The sequence below is a fragment of the Cydia strobilella genome, chromosome 12 (assembly GCF_947568885.1).
Source record: "Cydia strobilella chromosome 12, ilCydStro3.1, whole genome shotgun sequence".
In the NCBI taxonomy this organism is placed as follows: Eukaryota; Metazoa; Arthropoda; class Insecta; order Lepidoptera; family Tortricidae; genus Cydia; species Cydia strobilella.
The window spans coordinates 16041149-16066913 of record NC_086052.1 but is presented as its reverse complement, the minus strand read 5'-3'; the positions used below and the strand labels follow the sequence as shown (position 1 = coordinate 16066913).

Below are 25765 nucleotides of genomic sequence, written 5' to 3'. Positions count from 1 at the left end.
ATAATGACGTCGCTGACGTCATTTGACGTCATTTTGCTACCTGGGAAAGGAGACGGCCCTTTGACAAACTATAGTTACCAAATCCGAAGCTTAACGAAACACGTGTATTATGATTTTAATCTTTCTATTAGTTCCTTTTGTGAGGTTAAGTTCAAGATGGTATAATTGGTATAAGATGGTCTATTAGAAAAAAAATGTTATTCTACTGGACGCTAGATGGCATTATTTTTATACAACATCATATTTGCCAAAATTTCTGAACGAACGCTAGTTGTCATTGTCAAACTGACATTGACGTTTGTAGGTTATGGTTTATCATTTTTGTTTTCATTGGGTTTCATGACAAAGCAATACGTTTTCACTCGGAAATAAGTGCAAAATACTGATAAAACACCTGTGAAATGGAGTTTCCTACATTAGGCGAACATTGCATGTTCCAAAACTGCAATCAGATTGATTTTCTACCGTTACAATGTAAATGTGGAAAGGTTTTTTGTCGTGAACATTTTACTGAGCACAGCTTGTCGGGAGAGTGTAAGTTAGCGCCCGAACCGAAGGAAATAAAGCTGAAGAGCGATGATCAGATATTCCGTTGCTCGTCAAAAGGCTGTCGGAAGGGTAGCTTGCACGAAATATTGTGTCCGAAGTGTCAAAAACATTTCTGTATTGAACACCGATTTCATCCGTAAGTACTCCACGGTATTAGCCTTTTCGGAGATTATAATACGATATCACTGCATATCTATAATTATTTCTTAATATAGTACAGTGACCACCTTCAGCTACAAGGGTTAAGTCACTTTTTTTCTTCATTTATTTTCCATAAAGTACGTAGAGGCTCCAGTGCCCGACACAGCTCTAATAATCGACATTTTAATCATAATGTCATATTGGGTCTTAACATGTTGATTATTGGTTTGTTTACGCTGTGAGGCCTTTTAATCTCACTTGCCACACATTATGTTTAATGGCAAAACTTGAACGACTTAATGTTTTTTTTTTTGTGTGAAAATATAACAGTATGTAGTACATTTACAAATGTAAATTGATAGCTAGAAATATCTAATTATTGTTTTCATTAAATATTATTTTTCAGGTCATGCCCAGAAATTGATGATGAAACAATGGCAGCTAAAATAGAACAGCTGGAAGCCCCAAGACGTCAGTTCCATCAGGCAAACAAGCATTTGCAAGAGAAGGTACATTCTTGTTACATTTGCTTACAAAAATTTGCAGATTCACTTGACAAACTAAGTAGTGTTTTAGTAAACTGGTTTTTTTGTTCTTAGTAGTACAAATATCTCTCTGTTGCAGATAACAGAAAACATAAGAAAAGCACTTCAATCTACAGCAAAAGTGAAAACAGCCTCAAAAATCCATCTTATGAGAATAAAACAAAAGGCAAAAGGTCCTAAATCTATCCCTGCATCAGATCGGGTCTACTTTGCTATTGGAAAACCAAAAAACATGGAAGCCAAGTCTATCAAAATCATTGAAGATGTGGATAAACTAGTGGCCTTAGAATCTGTGACCTTAGATCCTGATTTAAAGGATTCTGTGCCTGTATTTATAAGCTCAAAATGGAGTTTAGGCAGGGCAATAGACAGTATTTGTGACACTTGTGACATTAAGAATGAAAATAACAAGATGAGTGATGTGAAACTCAGGCTGTTTCGACAGTTGGACGGATACTGCATCAGTCCTCAGAAGATGGATGTGGAGATGGGAGAGCTGATGAAGCAGGAGGTGTTGCTGGAAGGTGACAAGTTAGTGGTAGAGTACATTGATGGTAAAGTGTTAAGCGGTATTTCAGAAAATGCTCAGATTTTCTTAAGTTGATGTAAGTATCAAAAAAATTAGTAAAAACTTTGAAAACACTTGTAATGTAGTTTTCCTTTCTATTGCATCATTTCCATTGTAATATTTTTAGTCTGATTCAGTTGAATACCAAATTAATTTACTTACCATTTTAATAGTAAATGCCAACACTCATTCAAAATATTTGTCAAAAACATAGTACCTTAAGGTATTTTTTTTTAAAGTAGTTTAATGGTAGTGTCTCACGATAGTTTAAATTCGATCATATTACCTATTTTTCTATTGGAATAGTCAGGACAATAAAAAACAACATAATAAATAAATTATCTAATAAGCATAAAATTACAAATATCATTAACAAACGTAAATTAAAGCAGTTCCCCATTTTCCTTGCTGATTTGCGATGTGCTCCTCCCATACTGCACGAGCGGAATAAGCGGCGCCGGCGCCGACTGCTGTGTGTGCGCAGTAGCGGGGGGCGTGGCCGCAAGCTTGTACCGTTCCACCAACCAATTGCAGCGCCCGCTGCGCGCGATCAAATTTATCAAGTCCCTACGGTACTGCTTTGTGAGTATTGCGTACAAGAACGGATTAGCGCACGCATTTAGCGGATAGAAAAATACTAGCAGCACTTTTCCGTGGCTCACGTCGACTAGAGGAACCCCCGCGAGCGCTGTCACTCCGAAAAACGCAACCGGCGCCCAGCAGAGTAAATCTGTACCGATTAGTAAAGCCATTTTGTTGGCGATGCGTCGTTCAGCGGCCGCCGCGGCTGCTCTACCTCCATACTTTTCTCCACCGCCTCCAAGCGATCTGTATATCCCCACGTAGCATACCACTATTATCACCCACGCTACGGCATTGAAAAGGAACAGCGATCCTTGATACATGGCATCCGAGGTCGATGAGCTCTTGACTGGCAAGCAAATAGAAGTAGAAGAATAATCTGACACACCAGCCAGAGGCAACCCGGCCATGTGAATAGAAAACAGCCAGCCACCGATCATGATTTTAGCTGCCGTTCCCAAAGAGATTCTCCTCTCCAAATATATCGCAAAGGTAATCGCGAACCAGCGTTCCAAAGTCACTATAGTAAGAGTAAAGACTGATAGCTGTCCAGAGAAAACGGATAAGAATCCAGCGATTTTGCATCCAACTCCATATTGCCAGTCGTAAGCGTAGTTGAAGAATTCTCCGTAAGATTGTAGGTCTACTACAGCTAGCATGAAGAGGTAGATTCCAGTGCACAGGTCAGAGAATGCGAGATGGCACATAAGGAAGCGTGAGACGGTGAGTTCCGAGCGGTTGGCGAGGAGGACGATGAGGACAGCGAGGTTGCCGACAACGGCCGCGGCGATCACGAACCAGACACTGGCGCGGAGCCACGTCCAGCCCATCACGTCCTCGCACGGGTTGAGAGCGTCGGGGAGGGGCGTGCAGTTTACTACGCGCAGCCTGTTGACAAAATTTCGGTTAGTTCGTCACCTAAGTGACTCGGAGCCCGAGATGTCTCATACGTTGACAAAGAATTTTTAAAAGTATTTTGCTTATTAGGTACTTACACGTCTTGTACAAAATGTCATTAAAAATTAAAACAGCAATAGTTTAGTTAACTAAAATTATTAAACAAAACGTATAAGGTATCTTCAAAATATTCTTTAGCATTGATACACAAATGCAAACGTTTGTTAAAATTATCTACAATATACTGCAGTAAAAAAAATGTCAACGATCTTTTTTGCCATCCGCATCCTGTACCTATAGCCAATTAGCCATGCATTGCGTACGACATGTCATGATATAAGCCCTCGAGCCTTAAGAGGCCCATTGACTATCAGTCCGCCGAACGATATCGGCCTGTCAGTTGTTCGGAACTGTCAAATTTTTGTTCTAACTGACAGGCCGATATCGTCCGGCGGACTGATAGTCAGTGGGCCCCTTTACTAAAACGCGGTGTCAGAACTGTCAGAAAACTTGTGTTCTGTGCTCTAAAACTATGTCATGTAATGCTCAACTATAGGGAACATGCCTACTGTATTATAAGTAGTAGACAAGCAAGATTGTCCAGTTCTTTACCCTGGTAGATCTCATCTTGTCAAACTATGTGAGTAAATCGTGATCGTGACAGGTGTGGTGTAGGACATGGAACAGTCGCTGACAGACAATTAAGATCAAGTACATTATGACAATTAAGCCCTATTGACAGCGGCTTGATGAGGGTGGCCCAGATTCAAATCGGGAGTTTGCCACACGAAGGGTTAAGGGTCTACTTCCTACGTGGGCTATTGTATATATCTTACTTGGCGCTGAAGTTGCCGCACTCTAGCATCTCGGCGCCGGTGGTGTTGACGGCCTCATGGAACATCTCATCGCCGTATTCGGAGCTGACGTCACCGCTGTAGTCGAAGTCGAACATGTTCGGCGAGTAGTCCTCGCTCGTTGTTGCTGTTGACTCGTCTTCATCTGAACTCCTGGACAAAAAAGTTTATGTGATTATATATACTTCATCTCCTTGGTGTTAAATGTGTCAAATCGTATCACTATCTCTATAGTTGGGACACTTCAAAAAGGGCGAAAGGAAGGATCAGAAACGCGCATGTTAAGCCTGGAGCTACAAATATGTCAGTAGGCTACTGTACCCGCCCACCGTGGCATGCGAGCTGCACCCTTGTTTGCCATCGATGCGGTAAAAAAGAAAGTGTGAAGAATTAGATCAGAACCGCTACGAGCGGCGCTCAACACTCAGCAGGCTATACGGGCTGAAGGCGATGATGATGAAGTATGCAAGAGAGTATAACTATAATCAATGAGAAATATCAGGTACCTACTTTTAGTAATCAAATAAGTTGAATAATTACTAGGCACATATTTGGGGGCCTTTACTTCGCCTAAGCGTCACCGCATATTTACCAACTTAGTTCACTTCACTCGTAGCGAGACGCTTGACGCTTACCCTTGTATTTCTGCTACTAATCGTTGAGTGTCGAACTCCAAGGATCTCTGTCGTCTCTCTGCAGATTTTGCGTTTTGAGCACATTTCTGAAAAATATAAATAGTTTTAAAACATCTGCCTTTAGCATGAATCGAGTAGGATACAACAACATACAAGCAAAATTTCTTATAGGTAGGTATGTACCTACAGTCAGAGTCAAAAGGTATCGGATAAAACAAAACAACGCGCCAAAAAGACATCCCTTGAAATATTCTTCCTAATAGTGATATACAAATACATATATCTAGATTTTGAGTTGAAAAGTATCTGTAACAGTCTTATTGCGCTACATAGAAAAGAGACGTATTAAGGCCGTTCCATTGGTTTGCCGCTGTCTCTGTCACATTTCGCAAGAAAGAACGGGAAAGATCATGCGCGCCAAGTGTCAATTCTGATCGAATTTTGTCGATTTTTATTTATTTTAAAAACTTTACCCTACAATATCGAAATTCGAAAGCTATGAAATTATTATTTAAGAGAAGATTGTTTTTTCTTCTTTTTTTGTTTATAGTATCACATAATAAATAACCGAGTAAAGTTGGATTAAAAGTCCGAGTTAGAGGTTACTTTGGGAATTAATTGTATCGAGTGAAGTGTCATAATTCGTGTATCGGAAGCTATAATATTAAAGATAATATAGTCAAGAACTACATATATTTTTTACACGTCTACGAATATCAACGCCTCTTAGAAAAACAGGATCATATAAGGAGATTTTTCGCCTTCTGGCTCAGGGAACCGCCTTAAAGGAGATTATGTTAAGCTAGAGATTGGTAGATACTTTTGGCGCGTAATCTGATCTGCTACTTTTGATGCTAACAGTACTTATGCTACTCGCGCTCTTTGTCAACGCTATAATAGTTCAGAGTATACTGGGTGTGTGTTTTAAGTACTCTACCTCTTTCAGTTGTTTCATGTAGAGCTCATAAAGTGCGTGTCGAGCTGGGTCATGGCGCTCGGGAAACGCGAACGCACAGCAGTGGAAGTGGTGGGTCAAGTGGGCCTCCTTCAGGCTCTGTAACACATACAAATTATTTGAAAAACTTTTAATATACAATTACGTAACTAATAACTTTACTTAGCTTTTGGGAACAAATCAAATTATTACGACGCCTGACTATTAAGATTTACTAGACTTACTTAAGACTATTATTTCTAAGATTGCATATACTCGAGTACCGCCATAACAGGGTAGACTAGCTATCCAGGGCGTTAGCCGCGTAAGCTGAAGCCGCCGGCACAGAATAAATAATAGTACTACCGTACAGAAAGGCAACTTCCTACATAACCGAAGTTTGACAGCGGTTCAGGGTCGAATCATGCTGTCCCTTTCTAACATATAGCACTATCCCTTTCGGCTATTTAGGATTGTCAAAATTCAAGTCATTATCTTATCTGTGGTCGTGAACGCAAAGGGACGTAAAGTTGTGCCAACCCTAATAATTGCTCGGAGCAATGCTGAGCCGAACGGAGCCCAGTTTGCCCAAAGCCAGGATTTTCGCACCCCTGCCGCCGGTTCGAACCCGGCCTCTGCCTCTGGAGGGCTTGGTCACTTTCTTTTTGGTACCTATACGATATTTTTTTCAGCTTATAATAAGTTTACTATAGATCAAGCTTTTACTGCAACCATTTAAAAATAACAAAGCCCAACACGATTATGGAATATGGATTTTTCTTTCTTTGTCAACATGTCATCAGGATTTATTAATGATGAACTAAATTCCAATTCTGTTAGTGCCTTACTAACATTTGAAAGAAGACAATGAGTCTTATGGTATGTGAGTAAGGTATACAATTTGATGAGTTTTAATTACATATACATTAGCAATCACGCATCAGAACGTTAAAAGCTTATAAATAAACGGCTTTTGGGTAGTGTCTCGCCATAAGTCGACATATAATATATGTGGTTAAATGGGGTTTAGCCTTAAGTCAATAAAAGCATTAAAAAGCTATGCTGCTTCGGATAATTGAATTGTACCTAATCCCTGAGGCCAATTTGAACTTATACTTTGATGTCAAAATTATATCTAAATGATATCATTTTGTTATCATCCGCCGGTGCGTCTGGCTCGCGCCAACACATGTAAATAAGTACGAGCGAAGCGCGAATGATAACAAAAATGACATAATTTTGACAACATTGACAAATCCAGATCAAATTCATGACGTGTCATTAGAATCATACTCGTAAGTACCTCTAGTTTACCTGTAAATCGTATATAGATGGGATGTATTTGAGCGCGGGGGTGCGCTCTATCTTGAGTATTTCTAGCTTTTCTAATCCTTTTATAGGTAACGAGGTAATTGCGGTGTTGCTTAAATCTCTGCAACAAATCAAATATAAATAACTTAAATATATTAATAACGGGTCACTCACGTGTTTTAAGTCGAAAACGCTCGACATGTTTCACTCCGTACCGAGGAGCGTCATCAGGAGCTTGCGTCGACGGTGACGGACCGGCGCAGACTGCGCAAACATGTCGAGCGTTTTCGACTTAAAACACGTGAGTGACCCGTTATTAATATATTTAATATGTCTATGTCTCACGGAAGTTTTGTTATTAAAATAAATAAATTACCTAATTATCAGCGAGGGAATGCTGCCAGCATCTTTGGCACAATGCCGCGGGGGCCTTATTTAGATGTTTTTTAATTAAGAGTAGTTTTGTTTTTTAATTTTTTTTTTTTTTTTTTTATAAGTTGTTATTCTTAGTTACTTTTAGTTTTACTTTTAATTGAATAATAAACACAATTACCTAACAATTATACCATTTAACTCATGTATTTTGAGTCAATCGCGTAATTTGTTTTGGAAATATTAGCCTAGGTGTCCATTATCAAGCAGTCAAGCACTAATAAAGAATATTAGTGGTGGTAAATGCTATAACTGTTTCAAATTTTAGGTATCTATGTCAAACGGTCTGAGAAAAAGGCATTTAACTGATTTGCAAGACCGAAGTGATCCCATAAGTGTTCCGTTTGTCAAAACAAAGTTTTGCACGGAACACTAAAAATCTGAGGATCGGTCAAGTTGCCCGCGCGTCAAGTATGTAATCGCTAAAAAACAAAATTAAGTTAGAGATATATGTATCCCTTAACTTCAAACTGGGAGCCGTTGTTAAGAATGAAAACATAAAACAATCATAAGTAAGAGTAAAGTTAGCAACTATAATGTTGTTTTTACGTTTACATATTCAAAAGATGGTAAATATTAATTTGGTTTTATAGCTATTTGGATAAGACGTTGTTTATCTAAATTATGTGTGTTTTTACCTAAACAAACTTTGCAAGGTGGTTTTGTGACTTTCGCTTAATTCAAATAAAATAAATTGATGATAAATGGACATTTAGGTACATAATAAACGCTTATTAAGGTAATGTAGCTAGCAAGTATAGTGATTAGGTATAATGAATCTACTGTATTGTAGTAAGTTTTCTTCTAGATACACTAGATATATAGATATAGTATTAATGCGTTTGTACATACCTAATCAACTACAATAAGATAAATACTTCAAAGTTACGATAAAAACTGCATTAAAGAATAACTCCTTTAAGCCGTAATATTGTCTTCGTTCGTTCATAGTTACTCATGAAATAAAACTATGAAAACGGATTATATTAACGCGACATATTGAATTTATTACATCCCGACGTTTCGAACCCTTTACAGCGTTCGTGGTCAACGGGTGACTGAAGAAAAACTACAATGGATGTATTATAAATTCAATATACGCGATATAATCCTTTTTCATAGTTTTATTTCCTTTTAGGCCGATTTTAATTTTTTTGGCGATTTCATTTTTTTGTCAGATTTGATAAAACTTGGTAGGTTTGAAAACCTCCTCATTCTGAACGGAATAAACACGAAATCCAAATTTGGGAAAAAAAAGTTGTACAGAATAGGGAACTCTGATGATAGAAATTAAAAAAGATATAGTTAGACCAACAAAAGTCTGCAAAGATTTTAACAGCACATGCAGTGCAAGTGTTAATTATGCGTCATAATTTCATACAAGTTTGACGTTTAAAATAACACTTTTTCTGCGTGTCCTATCAAAATCGTTGCAGACTTTTCTTGGTCTGACTCTAACAAAATAAAAATCAGCCCTTTTTAAAACTTAGGCATAAAAATCTTTAGTTAAAGTCTTAACTTACAACTGGCGCAGTACTAGGTTGCCGGCGAAGGCATTTTCATCCAACCGCTTCAGATTCATGTTGCCCCTGAAACTCCTGAAAATAGAATACAATACGTCGTAAATGTAATTATGTTTTAGAAGTCAAGTTGTAAACGATGACATGACTATTTTGCGTTATACAGCATACTAAAGTAGATGACAAATGTATGTACAATAATTGTTCCTGTCTTGCATAATTATACTCATTTAATCGTTAATTCAAACATTTATTAAATAAAAAAACTTGAAAATAAACTAATATTAGGCTTAAAAATTAATTACAACTAACAAAAACAATTAACATATGAAATAAACAAAACGAAACTAAAACTTAGACTAAACTAAGTTACTTAAATTAAATTAAAAACGGACTTTATTGTGTCTTAGAACATTAATAAATGATAATTAACTAAAAACTACCTAAAAAGTAAAAACCTAATTATGTACAAATAAAAAATTGGCCCCAAATCTGTGCCAAGATGGCTTGCGGCGTTGCCGCACTGGATAATTATTATGCAAGAATGGTTGAAAGTATTTACAAGTATTTAGAATATTAAAAACATTATAAATGGCAGATTTTTCAAAATGATATTTATTTGACAAGAATTATACATTTTTTAATACGATATTAGAACCAGTCTGAAGAGCCCATTCGTCTTTAGACACTTTTTTGTACATTAAGTACATAGCAATAGGTACTATTGTTTTTTTTTAATTGAGCCATGATTAAACCAAAGTTTCTTACGCATTTTTTTCATAAATACATATAGGATTTTTAACTACGATACAAGTGCGGAAAGTGGGACATTCGCAACGAGTTTCGATTAATTAGAACATGACCGAAGGGAGTGTTTTAAATCGACATGAGTTGCAAATTACCTATTCGCACGTTTTACAGTACATATGGCCCTTAATTTAAACTTTCGACATAGGCACGGATAGTGCTCATTCCCGCACTAGTGCGGAAAAGTAGCATCATATGTACCTACTTACTATAAAATATATACTTACAGTTTAGAAATCTCAGCGAACTTGAAAGCGTGTGCCGGCACCTCTTCAATCAGGTTGTAGTTCAGTGAACTGCAATAATCACACGTGTTATGTTATAGCGATAAAACAAGTAATCTTATTCTGAACATCTTATCCTTATCGAGCGCACTAGGGTTCCCCTCATCTGGCAGACTATTAATTAGCCTCATGCATGAAGTTTATATTTGAACGAAATATGTTTTATTCGGATGTTTGTTACCGTTATATCATGTTACAAATGCATTTCCGTTTTTAAATTACCATTTAATTACTTAAAATTATAAATAAAAAGTACAAATATTTGCCCGCGAAAAGCTAGTGAGCGAAACGCTCGAAACGCCACGTGACGTCACGCGTTCGACAAATAAGTGTCATTAGTAGCAAACGTCAGTTGGGCCGCCCAACGTGTGACGTCATCACGCTCTGTCGAATTCGCGCCAAAAATTATGAGCGTTTCAACCGCTCAAAAATTTTCAACATTTTAAATATTTTTTAATAAAATAATGTTAAAGTTTACAAAAGTATTTTTATCATTTCCGGTGTTCCGACGATATAAATTATGAATCCAAAAATAAAAATAAATTCATGCATGGTCAGCTAATTGTCAGAAATACACTTCGCATAACACGTATCGCAGAAAACTTTTAGTCGAATGATACTTTCGCATAAATATATACTTGCCATTAATAGTCATTTCGCATAATATAAATTCGGCAGAATTTTCTAAGTAGGTTAGTTTAGGGTTTTCTGCCAAATAATATGATGCAAAAAGAAATTCTGCAAAGTAATATAATGCCGACATTTCTGCCAAGTAACATTATGCAATACAAAAATATATCAAAAAACTTTCTGCAACACACTAAGGTCGAACATACCTAAATATTGGTATCTTGTAATTACTGCATTAAATTATTTGCTAGTTTCTTGTATTTTTAAGGTGACAATAACACAATTATTGTTGTTCATTAATACAAGATATGAAGATAGCATGATCGTCGTTTTGTCGTCTATCATGTCATGGGTCATTTTTGCACTTGGTATCTACTTTTTACCGGAACTGTGTAAGGTACCTAAATATCGTTTATATCGTTAAGGGGCCCACTGACTATCAGGCCGCCGGACGATATCGGCCTGTCAGTTAGAACAAAAATTTGACAGTTCCGAACAACTGACAGGCCGATATCGTCCGGCGGACTGATAGTCAGTGGGCTCCTTACCTAGAATAAATTCAGGATTTTTTATGAGTTCTATAAGTAGGGTAACAAAATAAAGGAGCAATCTCTATTGATTTTTAACCATTGGTTTTTAACCATCACAAAATTTGCAAGGATTGTGGATAGGATGCATAAAATGTTTGATATACTATCTTTGTGATTTATAATAAGTTTCAGGATAATATTTGGTAGAATATTGGTAATCTAGGGTTTCAAGTTATGCCTCTACGACTACGAAGCATTTTCGCTACATATCGGAAAAACTATGCTATAGGCTACGACGTAGTATTACAAGCGTAGCTTGGTAGTAATCGCTACGGCGTAGCATCTTCAGCTACCAAGTATTATCATCCAGTGTTTTTTTTTAACTATGGGTCGTTAACCCATTAGAGGTCACGGAGGCTCGAAACCTTAATCTATACTAATATTATAAATGCGAATTTTGCCGAGAGGAGGCTTTTCTGGGACGTCGGTGGTAAACAGGCATACGGCCCACCTGATGGTAAGCAGGGTGGGGGTTTGTCGAAAAAAATATATCATGTCAAGGACGGACCCCTTGAAATTAATATCAAGAATTTTTTTGAAAAACACGGAGATAGAACCAAGGAGATTAATTCCTGTGTTGTTCTTCATTCCTATGGGGAGTTTTTGAGAACGGCCAATTAAAGGAAAGTAGATGCAAAGAAAAAGCAAAAGAAAAGCAGAATGCAATCGGTATGTATGTACCTAGTGACGTATACTTGAGCCGCGCTACATCAAAAGAACTGACCAATGAAAATTTGTAGCCAAGTAAAAGGTAGGTGCAAAGTAAAAATAACAGAAAAAAATGCCTTCGTGGGTATGTACCTAGTGACTTACACTTGAGCGGCGCGCACGCGCAGTGCGTGTGCCGGGATCCGTTTAATATGGTTGCCTTCGAGGTCTCTGTGGACAAGTTGAACTGTTTAAAACTGGACAAGAACATGTCTGATCATGCATAAAGGGTACCTAACTACCTACCGTATGATTCTACGTCAGATAGAGATAAGAAATGGCTGTATAAAATTCTTCGTGCCCATGACCGTGTTTAACAATAATATGTGGCTTTCCATGACAGACAATCCGGTGAGGTCTAACCAAGAGGCTTGCGTAGTTTGGTTTTCCTTATCCTCGTAAGGCCCACCATACAAAGGTTTCCCTATTTTTAATTTGAACCTTATTGAATAGTAGATTAGGGTGACTTTCGTTTGTTTTAGAAAACAATGAAACAAAAGAAATTCTACTTTATGTAGTTTTTGAAAGGTTCGAATTAGATACAGAGTGTACATTGTAATGCACACTGGGCCTCACGAGGTCCCTACCAACCAACCAAATAGAATCCGTCAAAGCTACCTTGCACCGACTTGAATAGAACAATAGAAGAAAATTGTCATTAATGATGATTTTGTCACACTATCATTTCAAATGCAATGCAGAGTTAGCTTGGCCCTACTCTTAGGGAAGAATCCGGTACTTACATGGTCTGTAGATACGCCACGGAAGAGTTGACTCTGTTCTCGTGCACGTGACTCAGGTTGGGCACCTCCACCAGGCCCGACGTCGTGATCATGCTGCAAGTTGGATTTATAGATCATTCTCTTTTGTTTCGAAATGGCTAAACAATCAAGATGTCTCTAGAACTTTGACACATGGGTTCTGATCGGCAAATTTATTCCATAAAACACATATATAGTTTTGGAAAAGAACTCACACCATTAAAATATGTGATCGCGCTGGTTTTGTTGTAATTTTGACTACCTAAATAAATTATACGTATGGACTTTGTCAGTTTGTTTTATTGAATATTGTCAAGATGAAGAGAATTAATAAATTATATGTGGTATTTTCTATAAAAATGGACCTTATTGTCGATGGCGCTTACGCCATTAAAAACGATGCTCCGATATAAATACAATGCCGCGCGGCGCTGTGCGGCGTAAGCGCCAACGACAATAAGGTCCTTTTTCATAGAAAATGCCCCATATGAAGGAAAAAAAGCACTCACATCTCACCACACTATAACCAAACTAATTTCCGTGCACCCTTCCTTTTGGCCCGCGGCAAAGAAAGGGAGCCTAGCCAAGTTGACAATCGTTTAAATACTGTATGGAAATAATTAAATTTTTGTACGTTTTGTCATCCTGATACATTGTATGCGTTTGTAGATGTACAATTGTCATATTGGCTAGTTCGGCCTCAACGAGTGTGGCCCTTGGGTCACGAAGTTTGAACGCCCGTGCACTAAAGGTTACTTTGAATATAGAATATATAGTGGTGTTAGTGAATAGTAATATAGAGCAACATACATACGTACAATGTGAGTAGTTCCGGCAGGGCGGGCAGCGGCGCCACCCGCTGCAGCTTCGGCGCTTGCGTTATGTACCTGCGCAAACATCATATTTTGTATTGTACATTGAGCAAAGCTATTAGCTTGGCATTCCTGCATACACATATTTTGTATGCAGCGGTTATAAGCTAATAGTTTTACTGACTGTTCTTTTGATTTTCTAAGTCTGTCTGGGCCGTCTGTATGTACTGATTCTATGTACCTACATGTGCTTCAAGTCCATACAATAATACTTAGTATATGGAATCGAAAAATAAAAACAAATGATCTACAGCAATTCTACACTGATACAAAAAATATTCATGTATGAAATAATGCGGTGATAATTTATTTTCCCCTCACTAGCGCGGAAAGCCGTCTTTTATCCTTTAAAACAAGCGGGGAAAAACGCATTTTATCCACTAGTGGGGAAAGTAATTTGACCTTGATTGGAGCGTGTTAAGTAGCTTGACAAATAACAAAACGTAAAACGCTCATAATAATGATTCGTTCGATATTAATTATCATTAAATAAATGGTTTGAGAATCTAATAAAAAATACCAAATTCAGCTTTATTTAATAATTTTAAGTCATAAACCTGCAAATTCCATAAGAAACGTTAGATTTTTTATAATGATGTTAAATATAATTCTGAACGCACAAGTTGAGTCGATGCAATTTCAAAACGCATCGTTGACATTTCATACGTCAGAACAGAAATGTCAACATTGTCAACAAAATTTTTATTTAAAAACACTTCTCACCGACTCACGTAAAAATCAGAATTTCCAGTGTTTTCTGTTATAATATCGTAAAAAAATAAGTGATTCCTGATGAAGATGATCTAACGTCTGTGGATGTTGCACTTTCCTCGCTATAGTGAGGGGAAAAGTTTTGTGTTACACACGGGTGCAAATGTATTTTACTTCTCGTGTGTTGAAACACTCGCGGGTAAAATACAACTTTGCACCCTTGTCCCTTGTATAACAAATAACTATTTTATCATCAAATCCGTTTATAGCTAAACAATTTTAATTACATATCATCATGATCTTCACTATCGTAATCGTCATCGTAGCCTTCTTATTTTATCTGATGAAAAGGTCTCTTAATCGCAAGTTATTATTTTGTTATTTGTTTATGTATTTCGTAAAATAGAAATTTTGAAATACATATATGGGGCATTCTATAAAAAGGGACCTTATTGTCGATGGCGCTTACGCCGCACAGCGTCGCGTGGCATTGTATTTATATCGGAGCATCGTTAATAATGACGTAAGCGCCATCGACAATAAGGTCCCTTTTTATAGAAAATACCACATATCTATGTCGATTAATACAGAAACATTTACAACAATCCCGTTTATTGCTACACAAATTACCTACATATCATCAAGACCGTCAGGATTATTATTATCGTCCTCCTAGGTTTAGGTATATATTTGAAGTTCCTTAATCACATGTTATTGGTACTAGTTGGTAGTTTTTTAGGTATCAATTTTTATTGCATTTTTACAGAGGGCAAATCTGAAACAACAACAAAATGAAAAAAAAAAAATGAAAAATGAAAAAGGTTTAATTAGGCAAAAAACATTACATCACAGAAAACTTGACAGTGGTCCCCAAACTAGGCCGAGCCTGTATCTTGGGAACCACAGAGAGGTCGTAAGCATTTAATTTTATGTTACACTTATATATGTCACCTAGTACTTAAAGATATAGCTATTGTAATACTAAACGCTAACATGTTTAAAAATAATAAACGGCTTTATGAAATCCAATGGGCTCAATTGACATTCTTAATGAATGAATCATGTTGATAAATAATGATGCTGTCTTGTCATTGTGGGCACGAACAACTTCAGGCAGAATTTTATGATATGAAAGTCTGGAGTATAATATAGCCCATTAACATAAGTATAGTTTGCATCACAATCTCTATAATTGAATATTTTTCGAACTTTAAACTTTACAACGATTAAAAACTAAAAAAAATATGTACCATATTTACTCTTTTGGCCTAAGAAAGTATACATTTATAAATATACCTAGTAAACAATTTTTCCGAATGAATAGTAATAATAATTTACAGCAGTTTTTTTTAATTTATTTATCACAAAGTACAACACAACAATTTTCTTATAATTATATTCCTCGCCAAACTGCGATTGCAGCGCTCATTTTTACATTTTAAACATTTATGCACTTAAAAAACTAAACTTGGATACTATCCGTAAAGCGAACATGCATGGCGATAGTTTATGATGACTATTAAAAAAAAAGATATATTATTTTATCTTTTTGTTTAATTGTCACTATTGTTGTTGTTTTGTTCAGTTGACATGGCACTTCCCTTTTTACCAAAACGTTTAGAGTTAGACCAAGAAAAGTCTGCAGCGATTGTGATAGCACACGCAGTGCAAGTGTTAGTGATACGTCATAATTTTTAAAATAACACTTGCACTGTGTATGCTATCAAAATCGCTGCAGTTTACTTGGTTACTTCTACGAATGCTACCATTCAGGTTCATTAATAAAATACGAATTGTGCCCTCATATCTTATTTTATAAAGCTACATATACTATGTAGGTATGTAGGTAATGTGTAGGTATCATTTTAAAAACAAATGAATTCAGCAGCAGGTTATTTGTTGATTAGAGCCGAATCACCGTTTCATGTCTTTGAATGGTAAAAAGATAGCAATAGATAATGTAGAACTATCTTATCAATAAGTACCTTTGCTAGGCATTCATCGAAAGTAGCATGTCAGCATTGTCAAGTACCGTTATCGGTAGATATTTAATTTTACTCAGCATTCAGCTAGTTCTTAAAGATTAGGCTGACAATTTCGGCTGAAAACAAAGAGTCTATCTACTTACGTTAAAAGTCTGGTTTTTCCATACCTCGATATATTGAAAAATACTTATGTATTAAATATATCTTCAAGCAAGTGTAGTCGATGTCAAAGATATGTTTATACTTTTGCGCCTTACTCATTTGTAATAAGGCGAAAAAATTTAAACATATAGGTATTTTGCGTTGACTGTAGGTCAATCGTATTGTGAATTTGTAATTACGATATGAAATCTATATTATGCTGTGTATATTTACGTTAATATATTGGATTGCTGCATTAACACGTCAAGTGTAGACCACATTAGTCTGTCTTCGTGCCCGACGGGGACAAATGGGAACCCTCCTTCTAAATGCTAGCGTAGGTTAGTAAACGCACAAAATGTCCGTCAAATGACACCGCGGGAGAGTGGACGTTTGACGTGCTAAGTGACAAAAAATAGGTAAAATAGGTAGGTATTGATAATAATGCAATACTTACAGGGATTTGAGATTAGGCATCTTAGTCAGATCTTCTACTTTGATGTGCTCGAGCAGCGGCGCATCTCTTATGGTCCTGCAAAACATAACACTCGTCATTCCGACCGAATAGAAATTGAATGTAGGAAGTTATCTAAAGCCCTATAGCATTAAGACAGTACGCGTATCGCTCTTCTAGAGACCAAAATTAAACTACCTACAATGATAAGAAGGTACTGACTTATATTTGGGGTTTAAAACGCTTATTTTTTAAGGTAAACCAGCACTAGTCTTCAACTGCTGCAACAAGCTGGGATTTCGTGCTCGTGCTCGTAGGAATCGTAAAAATTGTTGAATCCCTGGAACTGTCATTTTACTTATTTCAATTTCTTTTTACAAAATGCTGCATTTCACAGAATTTTCATTCTGAATCTTTTTTTTTTTTAAATTTATTTATCAGACATGATTTAAAAGACGCATACAGATGTCTGTGTGTAAATAGGTGGTAGCCGGCACCCTGGATGCTGTTAGTGACGTTATTATGTTCGGCTTGTAAAGTTCCACCGTCAGTACCGTCACCAGCCTTCTTTCTCTCTCTTACACATAACTAGCTGGATAAGGAGGTGCAGGACAGCGTCATGTCAGTTGGCCAACTGTGTGTAGGTGGTAGCCGGCAGCGTGGATTGCGCGCGTGAATGACGTGATGTTCGGCTTGTAAACTTCCACCGTCGTAGCTCGCTTTTCCTCTTACACATTACTATAATCTGGACAAGAGGGCAAAGGGCAGCGACATATCAGGATACGTACAGATGTTCAACTGTGTAGGTGGTAGCCGGCAGCGTGGATGGCGCGCGTGAATGACGTGATGTTCGGCTTGTAAACTTCCACGTCGTAGCTCGCTCTTCCTCTTACACATCTGGACAAGAGGGCAAAGGGCAGCGACATATCAGGATACGTACAGATGTTCAACTGTGTAGGTGGTAGCCGGCAGCGTGGATGGCGCGCGTGAATGACGTGATGTTCGGCTTGTAAACTTCCACCGTCGTAGCTCGCTCTTCCTTTTACACATTACTATAATCTGGACAAGAGGGCAAAGGGCAGCGACATATATCAGGATACGTACAGATGTCCAACTGTGTGCAGGTGGTAGCCGGCAGCGTGGATGGCGCGCGCTGTTAGTGACGTGATGTTCGGCTTGTACAGTTCCACCGTCACCAGCTCGCCAAGCGCTCGCCGGCCTGAGGACATCAAACAATATAAAAATAAGATGACATAATATATAAAAATCTTATGACATTTCTGCACACACTCATAGGGCATCGTGTCCCTTTTGGAAGCATGCGCGGAGCTAAAAACAACACGTAATATCAGCCAGGGTAATTGCATCTATGGAGCAAATGCAACTACACTAATAATACAAAAACCGGACAAGTGCGAGTCGGACTCGGCCACCGAGGATTCCGTACTTTTTTGTATAAATCATAAATCATTTATTTGCTTGACAAAGGTACATCAGTTACAGATGTTCACGTTTGTTGTTGTCCTCCTTATTCAGCTGTACACCAACAGCATGCAAACAATTCAAGTGTATAAGCAGGAGTATTAAAATATGCCTACTTATATAACTTAAATTAATAAAAGAGTCCATGCCTATATACAAGAATGTCCATGTTCACGCAATTGAATTACATATGTCAAATTTTAATTTCGTAATTAATATAAAATTCATACAGCGGCAACAGAAATACATCATCTGTGAAAATTTCAACTGTCTAGCTATCACGGTTCATGAGATACAGCCTGGTGACAGACAGACAGACGGACAGAAAAGTCTTAGTAATAAGGTCCCGTTTTCCGGGTACGGAACCCTAAAAAGCTATTTATCTATTATCTTTGTCTTTAACCATTTATCCGAGAACCAGACTAATTTATGTTGGTTATCTTGTTAAGTGTGTGTGTATTCAAAACTGTATACTTATATTATAACGCAGGACAAAATTTATTGATGTTTAATCAGTTCCAGATTTCCATAACGTTTATCTGAAGAGCATACCCTGTCTGCGCGTATAGACATACGTAGATAGCTCTGCTGGCCAGGATTTGCGCTGATGTGGATGGCAGGTTGTTGAAATGATGAATTCTGGATTTTTACTTAATTAACTTTATCTATAAAAAATAAGCAAACTAAAACAGGAGTAGGCATGTTAAGTTGTTCGGTGAGAAATCAAATTGTGTTGTCATCCTCTGTCTTCATTGGTGCGCGCAGGGATGACGAGCCGCTACACTATTGGCTGCCGATCACGACATGTCTGATGCACGCCTCTCATTGGCTGCTGGGGGCATGACGCGATGACATGTGTGTGACGTCATGGTACTCGTGGTAGGGGCGCATCGCAGCCGGGGATAAGCGCGCGGGTCGCTAGGCGCGGGTCGGGCTGAAGGTCACGGGCCGCCGCCGGTTTCTATGCACTTTAGGTATTGCCGTAACATAAGCTCCCGGCCTTGGAAGAGTGCACTTCCAATGTGAAGATGAGACGGTGAAGTTAGTCATCATCATGCGTAGGTAGCGGGCAGATTTTCGAAAAAGCTCGGCGTACAGTGCCGCGGGATGTGCGGATATCGGCTACTCGGGAGACGCCGTCTTTGCCCGGGTAAGTCTTGGTGATTCGCCCTAAGCTCCATTTGAGGGGCGGAGCATGGTCCTCCTTGATTAGGACGAGGGTATCCACCTTTAGGTCGTCCAAATTTTGCGTCCACTTTGTCCTGACCTGCAGCTCGGATATGAACTCCTTCGACCACCTGGCCCAGAAATGTTGTCGCATTTGTTCCACTCGCTGGTATCGTGACAGACGGTGCACGGGAGCGTCGTTGAGGTCAGCGCACGCAGGGGCTGTCAGCGGACGTCCAGCAAGGAAATGAGCAGGGGTTAAAGGGGTGTAGTCTTGCGGGTCTGAGGACAAAGGACTCAAAGGCCTGGAATTCAGAATGGCTTCGCATTCCGTCAAAATAGTGCTAAAGTGCTCGTAAGTTAGCTTGACATCGCCTATCACACGTCGCAAGTGATGCTTGCAACTCTTAACACCAGCCTCGACCAGACCGGCAAAATGACTAGCATAAGGAGGCGTCATAATAAATTCAATTTTTTGTGAGATTGCGTACTCTTTTATTTCGCTCGAACATGATTTTAAAAACTTTGAAAAATCATTCATAAGACCTACAAAGTTCCGTCCGTTGTCCGAAAATATTTTTGAAGGTTTACCACGACGCGAAATGAACCTTTTCAACGCCAGTAGGTAAGCATCTGAAGAGAGATCGGTAACCAACTCTAAGTGAACTGCGCGCGTAGCAAAGCATATAAATATACATAAATACGCCTTGACAGTTGTGGCTCCCCGACCCTTGCGGTTTAAAATGTAGAATGGACCTCCATAGTCCACAGCGCAATTGACAAACGCGAACCCTGGTTCTAATCGCTCAGAAGGTAAATTACCCATAATAGGAGTTAACGTTTTACCCTTAAAACGAACGCAAACAACGCAGCTGTGAACCACTTTCCTAGCAAGATTCCTACCGCTTACGGGCCACCAGGCCTCGCGAAGCGAGAATAATATATGCTGCGGTCCCGCGTGCAATAATCTTTTATGTTCAAATCGGAACAACAAAATAGTAAAATGATGCTTACTAGAAAGTAATATCGGGTGTTTTTTATCGTAATCAAACCTAGAAGAATTGGTAAGCCGTCCTCCGACTCTAATTAGGTTATTATTGTCAATGAACAAATTTAATTTGGCTAAGAAACCCTTTGCGATACATTTGTTCTTTGTCAATGCGTTGTGAACATCCGATAATGACTCCAATTGCGATAAGCGCGAGAGTAATATCTCAGATTCCCTCAGTTCATCTACAGTGAGCGCGCCGGTTCGACGTGCATCCTTATTGCGCGAGTTATGAATGAAGCGAATTACGTACGCGGCTGCGCGCTGCATTCGGTTGAACTGAGAAAACCTGTCGAATGTAAATAGTTTATTATTGTTATTGTCGTTGCATACCAGACTAGTCATCGGATTCGTTTTACGTTCGGGTATCTGGGACTCGTCTGGCAACAATGACGGATCTACAGTCTGAGCATTATAATTAATGTCATGAAGGAAGTCAGGGCCGCTCCACCAGAGACTGGATGAGCGAAGTGCGTCCAACTGTACTCCCCTAGAAACCATATCGGCCGGGTTGCACTTGCCGCTAACATGATGCCACGAGTGTTCTTTCGTTAGTTCGTGGATTTCTGCAACCCTATTTTGAACGAAAGGTTTTAGTAAATTAGGCTGCATTCGGAGCCAACTTAGTGCGATAGTTGAATCGGTATGAAATATTACTCGGTTGAATTTCGCGCGGAACGATTCTTTTATTTTATTATATAATTTAGCGCCCAATAAGCACGCGGACAGCTCCAGTCGAGGCGTACTCAAAGGAGGCGAAATTGGGGCCACTTTACTTTTCGAGCATAGCAACCGGACGGTAACAGCTGATTTATTATCAATCGTTCGCAAATAGGCGCAAGTGCCATAAGCTAATTGGCTTGCATCTGAAAATATATGCAAATCTATACATATAGGATCATTGCACATAACATGACGTGGTATGCGAATGTTAGGTAAAATAGCCAGGTTGCTTACGAAGCGGTGCCAGGCTTGCGTGACGTCATCGGGCACAGCTGCGTCCCAATCTACCTTTAATAAAAACAACCGTTGTAATAAACATTTGGCGATAATTATCATTGGACTTAATAATCCGAGCGGATCGAAAACCTGTGATGCCGTGGATAATATTATGCGTTTCGTGACAGGTTTAGGATTTGGCTCGTGTCGCGAGTGATAGAACAATTCGTCACTTTTGTTGTACCACCCGAGACCTAAAGTTTTACTATGCGCGTGCTCGCCTAATGATAATTCCTTTGACGTGTCGTCATTATAACGTTGATCGTTACAATCGAAGTTAAATACCCATTTTCGTAATGGGAAGCAACCAGAACTTAAAACTTTCGCGGTTTCGTCACAAATTCGTAGCAATTCGGGAATCGTAGACGATCCAGAAATAAAATCGTCTACGTAAAAATCGTCTCTAATAGTTCTAGCTACTTCGGGATCTGTACATTCTAGCGCCAATTGTTTTAGACACCTGCAACTGAGGAAGGCAGCGGCCGCCGTGCCGTACGTAACGGTACTCAGCTGATATATGTCAAGGTCGTCGCTTGGATTATCGCGCCATAAAATTAGTTGTAAGTCGCGTTGAGATTCGTCAATTAGGACTTGTCTATAATGTTTTTCGATGTCAGCGCATGCAACAAACCTATTTTCACGGAATCTTAACAATATAGCAATCAAATCGCCTTGTATAGGCGCGCCTACGCGTTGTATGTCCTTCAGCGATTTGCCACTGGTCGTGGGGGCGCTAGCATCGTATACGACTCTTAGACGTGTTTTTTGTGCATGTGCACGATAAATTCCATGGTGGGCCAGAAAGTAATTAGGGGTCCCGTAGGTATATACTCGTTTCATATGACCTAATGCGAGATATTCTTTTATAAAGTCGCTGTACATGCCTTTATATATCGGATCGCGATTGAGGCGTTTTTCCAACGACATAAAGCGTCTTTTCGCTTGCGCGAATGAGTCACCGAGAGACTCGGGAGATTCTTTGAGAGGAAGTTGCACGCAAAACCTACCATCCTCGAGACGGGTGGTCGTTTTGACAAAATGGTCTTCGCATGCAATTTCCTCTTCGCTGCGCGAATCGTGCGATTTGTTATTTACCTGCACCTCCTCTATTTCCCAAAACCTACGTAATTGATTATCTAATGAGGTCGCGTCAAGAGATTGCATAAAATTACAATTAATAGGCTTTGTATTGCGCGTATTAGAGGAGACAGGTCCAGAAACGATCCATCCTAACTGGGTATTTATTAAAAATGATCCGTTCGTTAAGCGCCTTATCTCAACTATCCCTACGAGGAGCTCCCAGAATATGTCAGCTCCTATAAGGACCTCAACAGGTTGACTTTCATGAAAGTTAGGATCTGCCAGACGTACGTTGTCTGGAATGCGGAATTGATTACGTTTACTCGGAAACGTAGGCAATGACGAGGTTAACTTCGGTAAAACTCGACATTGTAATCGCGCCTTAAAATTGGTAACAAGTGAATTTATTTCGATCTCACATACTCGCGAACTATGTGTAGCTAAATTCATGATACCGTTTAGTTCTTCTGTGGACTGTATACATAGCGGATTTAATTTGTCACACAACGCTTCGGTAATTAGACAACCTTCGCTCCCATTATCGAGAATCACTCGCGTTTTATGATAGTTACCGTAACTATCTGGAATTTCGACAATGGCGGTTGCTAATATTACAGGACGCCTCGAAGACAATCGCGCGTATAAGTCTTCGTCTATGTGTGCGTTCGATACCTGCAATACGTGTTGTGCGCGTGCGATATTATTATCAGAGATCGAGGAGGAGGGCGACTTTGATGCGTTGTCTGTTGCCAGCAACGCTACGGAGCGCTTGTCACTGGCACCTTCCTTCTCGTCCTCGTGAATTATGGAATTGTGTTTTTTGTTACACTTTCTGCACGGGCCATATCGGCATTCACTGGGCGCATGCCCTGTTCGTAAACAATTCTCACACAAACATTTATCGCGAACTAACTTTAATTTATCTTGCAAACTTAAATCAATGAATGCTTGACACGAGTACAAAGGATGTTTACCGTTGCACATAATGCATAATTTTTTGTTAGGTGTTTGTTTGGAGTGAGATTTGTCCACGGACTTTTCGGTAACAACATTACAGTGAACCTTTGGAGCCGTGTGCGCGTTATGAGTGTATGATTTTTTAGCATCATGCTGCGGATAAGTGCTATGTGAGCTGGACCGGCTGTGCGTAACCAATAATGTTTCCAACATGTCAGCGCGGTCGCGAATGAATTTTAGCAAATCATCTACCTTAAGCGCGGTTTTGTTTTCGTTCGACACTGGTAATAAAGTGCTTTTGTATTGCTCCCACTCACGTTCGGTGGTGGGATCTAATTTAGAGACGACTAAATAAATAATTAGTGTGTCCCAACTTTCTGTGGGCTCACCGAGCAATTTTAAAGCGCGTAAATTCTTTAAAACTGTATCTAATAACTTTCTTAACAGTGCCGGCGATTCTTTGTTAAGCGATTGTATAGAAAACAAGGCCTTTACGTGATTGTGCACTAGCAATCTACTATTGTCATACCGGTTCAGTAGTAATTCCCAAGCAATTGCGTAATTGTCTGCCGAAAACTCAAGCGAATCGATAACAAGAAGCGCATTACCCTTGAGCGATGATTTTAAATAATGGAACTTTTGAATGCTGGTTATTTCTTGCGAGTTGTGCACTAAAGACGCGAATGTGTCACGGAATTGTAACCAGTGTTCATAAGATCCGTCAAAGGTAGGCAAAGAAATGACGGGGAGCCGAACTGTTTGCGCCAAATTATTAGAAGCTTGCACTTTAGGTTCGTTAGCTTTCTCCGAGCATTCCACCATACATTGAGTTTGAGCTAAAATCGCGTAATATTCGCTTTCAAACACCTCTCTGGTTTCAAAAAGTGAGTCCATTTCGCTATCGGGAATTAAACTTTCTAACTGATTATGAATTTCACTAAAATCATCGAAAATACCCTGAGCTCCCTGCATGCGTAAATTGAGCTCTGTGCGTTGGGTATCGGACAAAGTTAAACCCTCAAATGTTTTTACAAACTTTTTGAAATTAGTCAGCCTACATTTTACGGAACCTCGTCTACGGTTTAAATGTTTTATCGTTTCCGAGTCCGCTTCTTGATTAGGACCTAACGCGGCGTGAAACACAAAATCATATTTGCCAGTCATTTTGCGAATCGAATAAAGGCAGACGCTAAGTACTCACAGTTGCAATCACCACCACGGTCGAGCACAGCAAGGCAGCTAGCAGTGAAGCTGACGCGGGCTGCTTGCAGACTTTTGCGAAGGTCGACTCGACGACGTGCGATAGGGTCACAACGAAAGCACAAGCACTGGAATTGAGAAAAGCACGGTATGACGCAAGCGTAAAAGGGAAAGGTAGGATAGGTAAGCTGGCTCGTCTCACCGAAGATCTTCACCGATGTCGATGACTCTGGTCGTTTCAGCACTCTGCCGATGCGTTCTCACACCCAATCCGTGGATCCAAGGCTGGTTGATATCCGGTATCGATGGATCAAAATTATGTCTGCGCGTATAGACATACGTAGATAGCTCTGCTGGCCAGGATTTGCGCTGATGTGGATGGCAGGTTGTTGAAATGATGAATTCTGGATTTTTACTTAATTAACTTTATCTATAAAAAATAAGCAAACTAAAACAGGAGTAGGCATGTTAAGTTGTTCGGTGAGAAATCAAATTGTGTTGTCATCCTCTGTCTTCATTGGTGCGCGCAGGGATGACGAGCCGCTACACTATTGGCTGCCGATCACGACATGTCTGATGCACGCCTCTCATTGGCTGCTGGGGGCATGACGCGATGACATGTGTGTGACGTCATGGTACTCGTGGTAGGGGCGCATCGCAGCCGGGGATAAGCGCGCGGGTCGCTAGGCGCGGGTCGGGCTGAAGGTCACGGGCCGCCGCCGGTTTCTATGCACTTTAGGTATTGCCGTAACATACCCTTATTACGTAATTTGTAATTACGCTCAGCGGACCAGCGTTGCTATGTAGAGGGGGGCAAGGGCCTGCCTTCTGAGCACCCTACCAAGCGATCACGACTTAGGACAATTGTTTTATTAATACGTTTTTAATTTAAGTAAGTTTTTAGGGTTCCGTACCCAAAGG

General features: G+C 39.3%; 3 protein-coding genes across 4 annotated transcripts in view; 1 reads left to right on the top strand and 2 right to left on the bottom strand.

Annotated features, from left to right (window-relative positions):
• The first annotated feature begins 313 nt into the window (after positions 1 to 313).
• Positions 314 to 1884, top strand: LOC134746271 (AN1-type zinc finger protein 1-like). The gene is made up of 3 exons (XM_063680615.1): positions 314 to 685; positions 1097 to 1199; positions 1315 to 1884. Exons 1-3 carry the CDS (start codon positions 402 to 404, stop codon positions 1837 to 1839), a joined length of 912 nt encoding a protein of 303 aa, XP_063536685.1. The 5' UTR covers positions 314 to 401; the 3' UTR covers positions 1840 to 1884.
• A 246-nt stretch (positions 1885 to 2130) lies between these two features.
• Positions 2131 to 25765, bottom strand: part of LOC134746294 (lutropin-choriogonadotropic hormone receptor) — a 61562-nt gene continuing 37927 nt past the window's right edge. The window contains exons 2-13 of one of the 2 annotated variants that reach the window (XM_063680663.1): positions 18016 to 18130; positions 16915 to 16989; positions 13567 to 13635; positions 12731 to 12823; positions 12093 to 12158; positions 10003 to 10071; positions 8972 to 9046; positions 7020 to 7137; positions 5709 to 5825; positions 4772 to 4857; positions 4119 to 4289; positions 2131 to 3273 (exon numbers count right to left, since the gene is read on the bottom strand). In XM_063680663.1, coding sequence (XP_063536733.1) covers positions 2187 to 3273; positions 4119 to 4289; positions 4772 to 4857; positions 5709 to 5825; positions 7020 to 7137; positions 8972 to 9046; positions 10003 to 10071; positions 12093 to 12158; positions 12731 to 12823; positions 13567 to 13635; positions 16915 to 16989; positions 18016 to 18130 — 2141 coding nt within the window. In that variant the 3' untranslated portion in view covers positions 2131 to 2186. Of the gene's footprint in view, positions 3274 to 4118; positions 4290 to 4771; positions 4858 to 5708; positions 5826 to 7019; positions 7138 to 8971; positions 9047 to 10002; positions 10072 to 12092; positions 12159 to 12730; positions 12824 to 13558; positions 13636 to 16914; positions 16990 to 18015; positions 18131 to 25765 lie in introns of those variants that run through there. The other variant, XM_063680664.1, reaches the window with a different exon arrangement.
• LOC134746287 (uncharacterized) lies at positions 19146 to 24202 on the bottom strand. Its single transcript, XM_063680646.1, has 2 exons — positions 21950 to 24202; positions 19146 to 21784 (listed from the first exon to the last, which is right to left on the bottom strand). Exons 1-2 carry the CDS (start codon positions 23855 to 23857, stop codon positions 19436 to 19438), a joined length of 4257 nt encoding a protein of 1418 aa, XP_063536716.1. The 5' UTR covers positions 23858 to 24202; the 3' UTR covers positions 19146 to 19435.

What these genes read in the sequence shown, in the direction of transcription:
- LOC134746271 (XM_063680615.1), top strand. Translation starts at nt 402, where the DNA reads ATGGAGTTTCCTACATTAGGCGAACATTGCATGTTCCAAAACTGCAAT. An exon ending in ATTGAACACCGATTTCATCC is followed by an intron (nt 686 to 1,096) that starts GTAAGTACTCCA and finishes ATTATTTTTCAG; the next exon opens with GTCATGCCCAGAAATTGATG. An exon ending in ACAAGCATTTGCAAGAGAAG is followed by an intron (nt 1,200 to 1,314) that starts GTACATTCTTGT and finishes TCTCTGTTGCAG; the next exon opens with ATAACAGAAAACATAAGAAA.
- LOC134746287 (XM_063680646.1), bottom strand. Translation starts at nt 23,857, where the DNA reads ATGTTGGAAACATTATTGGTTACGCACAGCCGGTCCAGCTCACATAGC. An exon ending in CGATTCCCGAATTGCTACGA is followed by an intron (nt 21,785 to 21,949) that starts ATTTGTGACGAA and finishes GGGTGGTACAAC; the next exon opens with AAAAGTGACGAATTGTTCTA.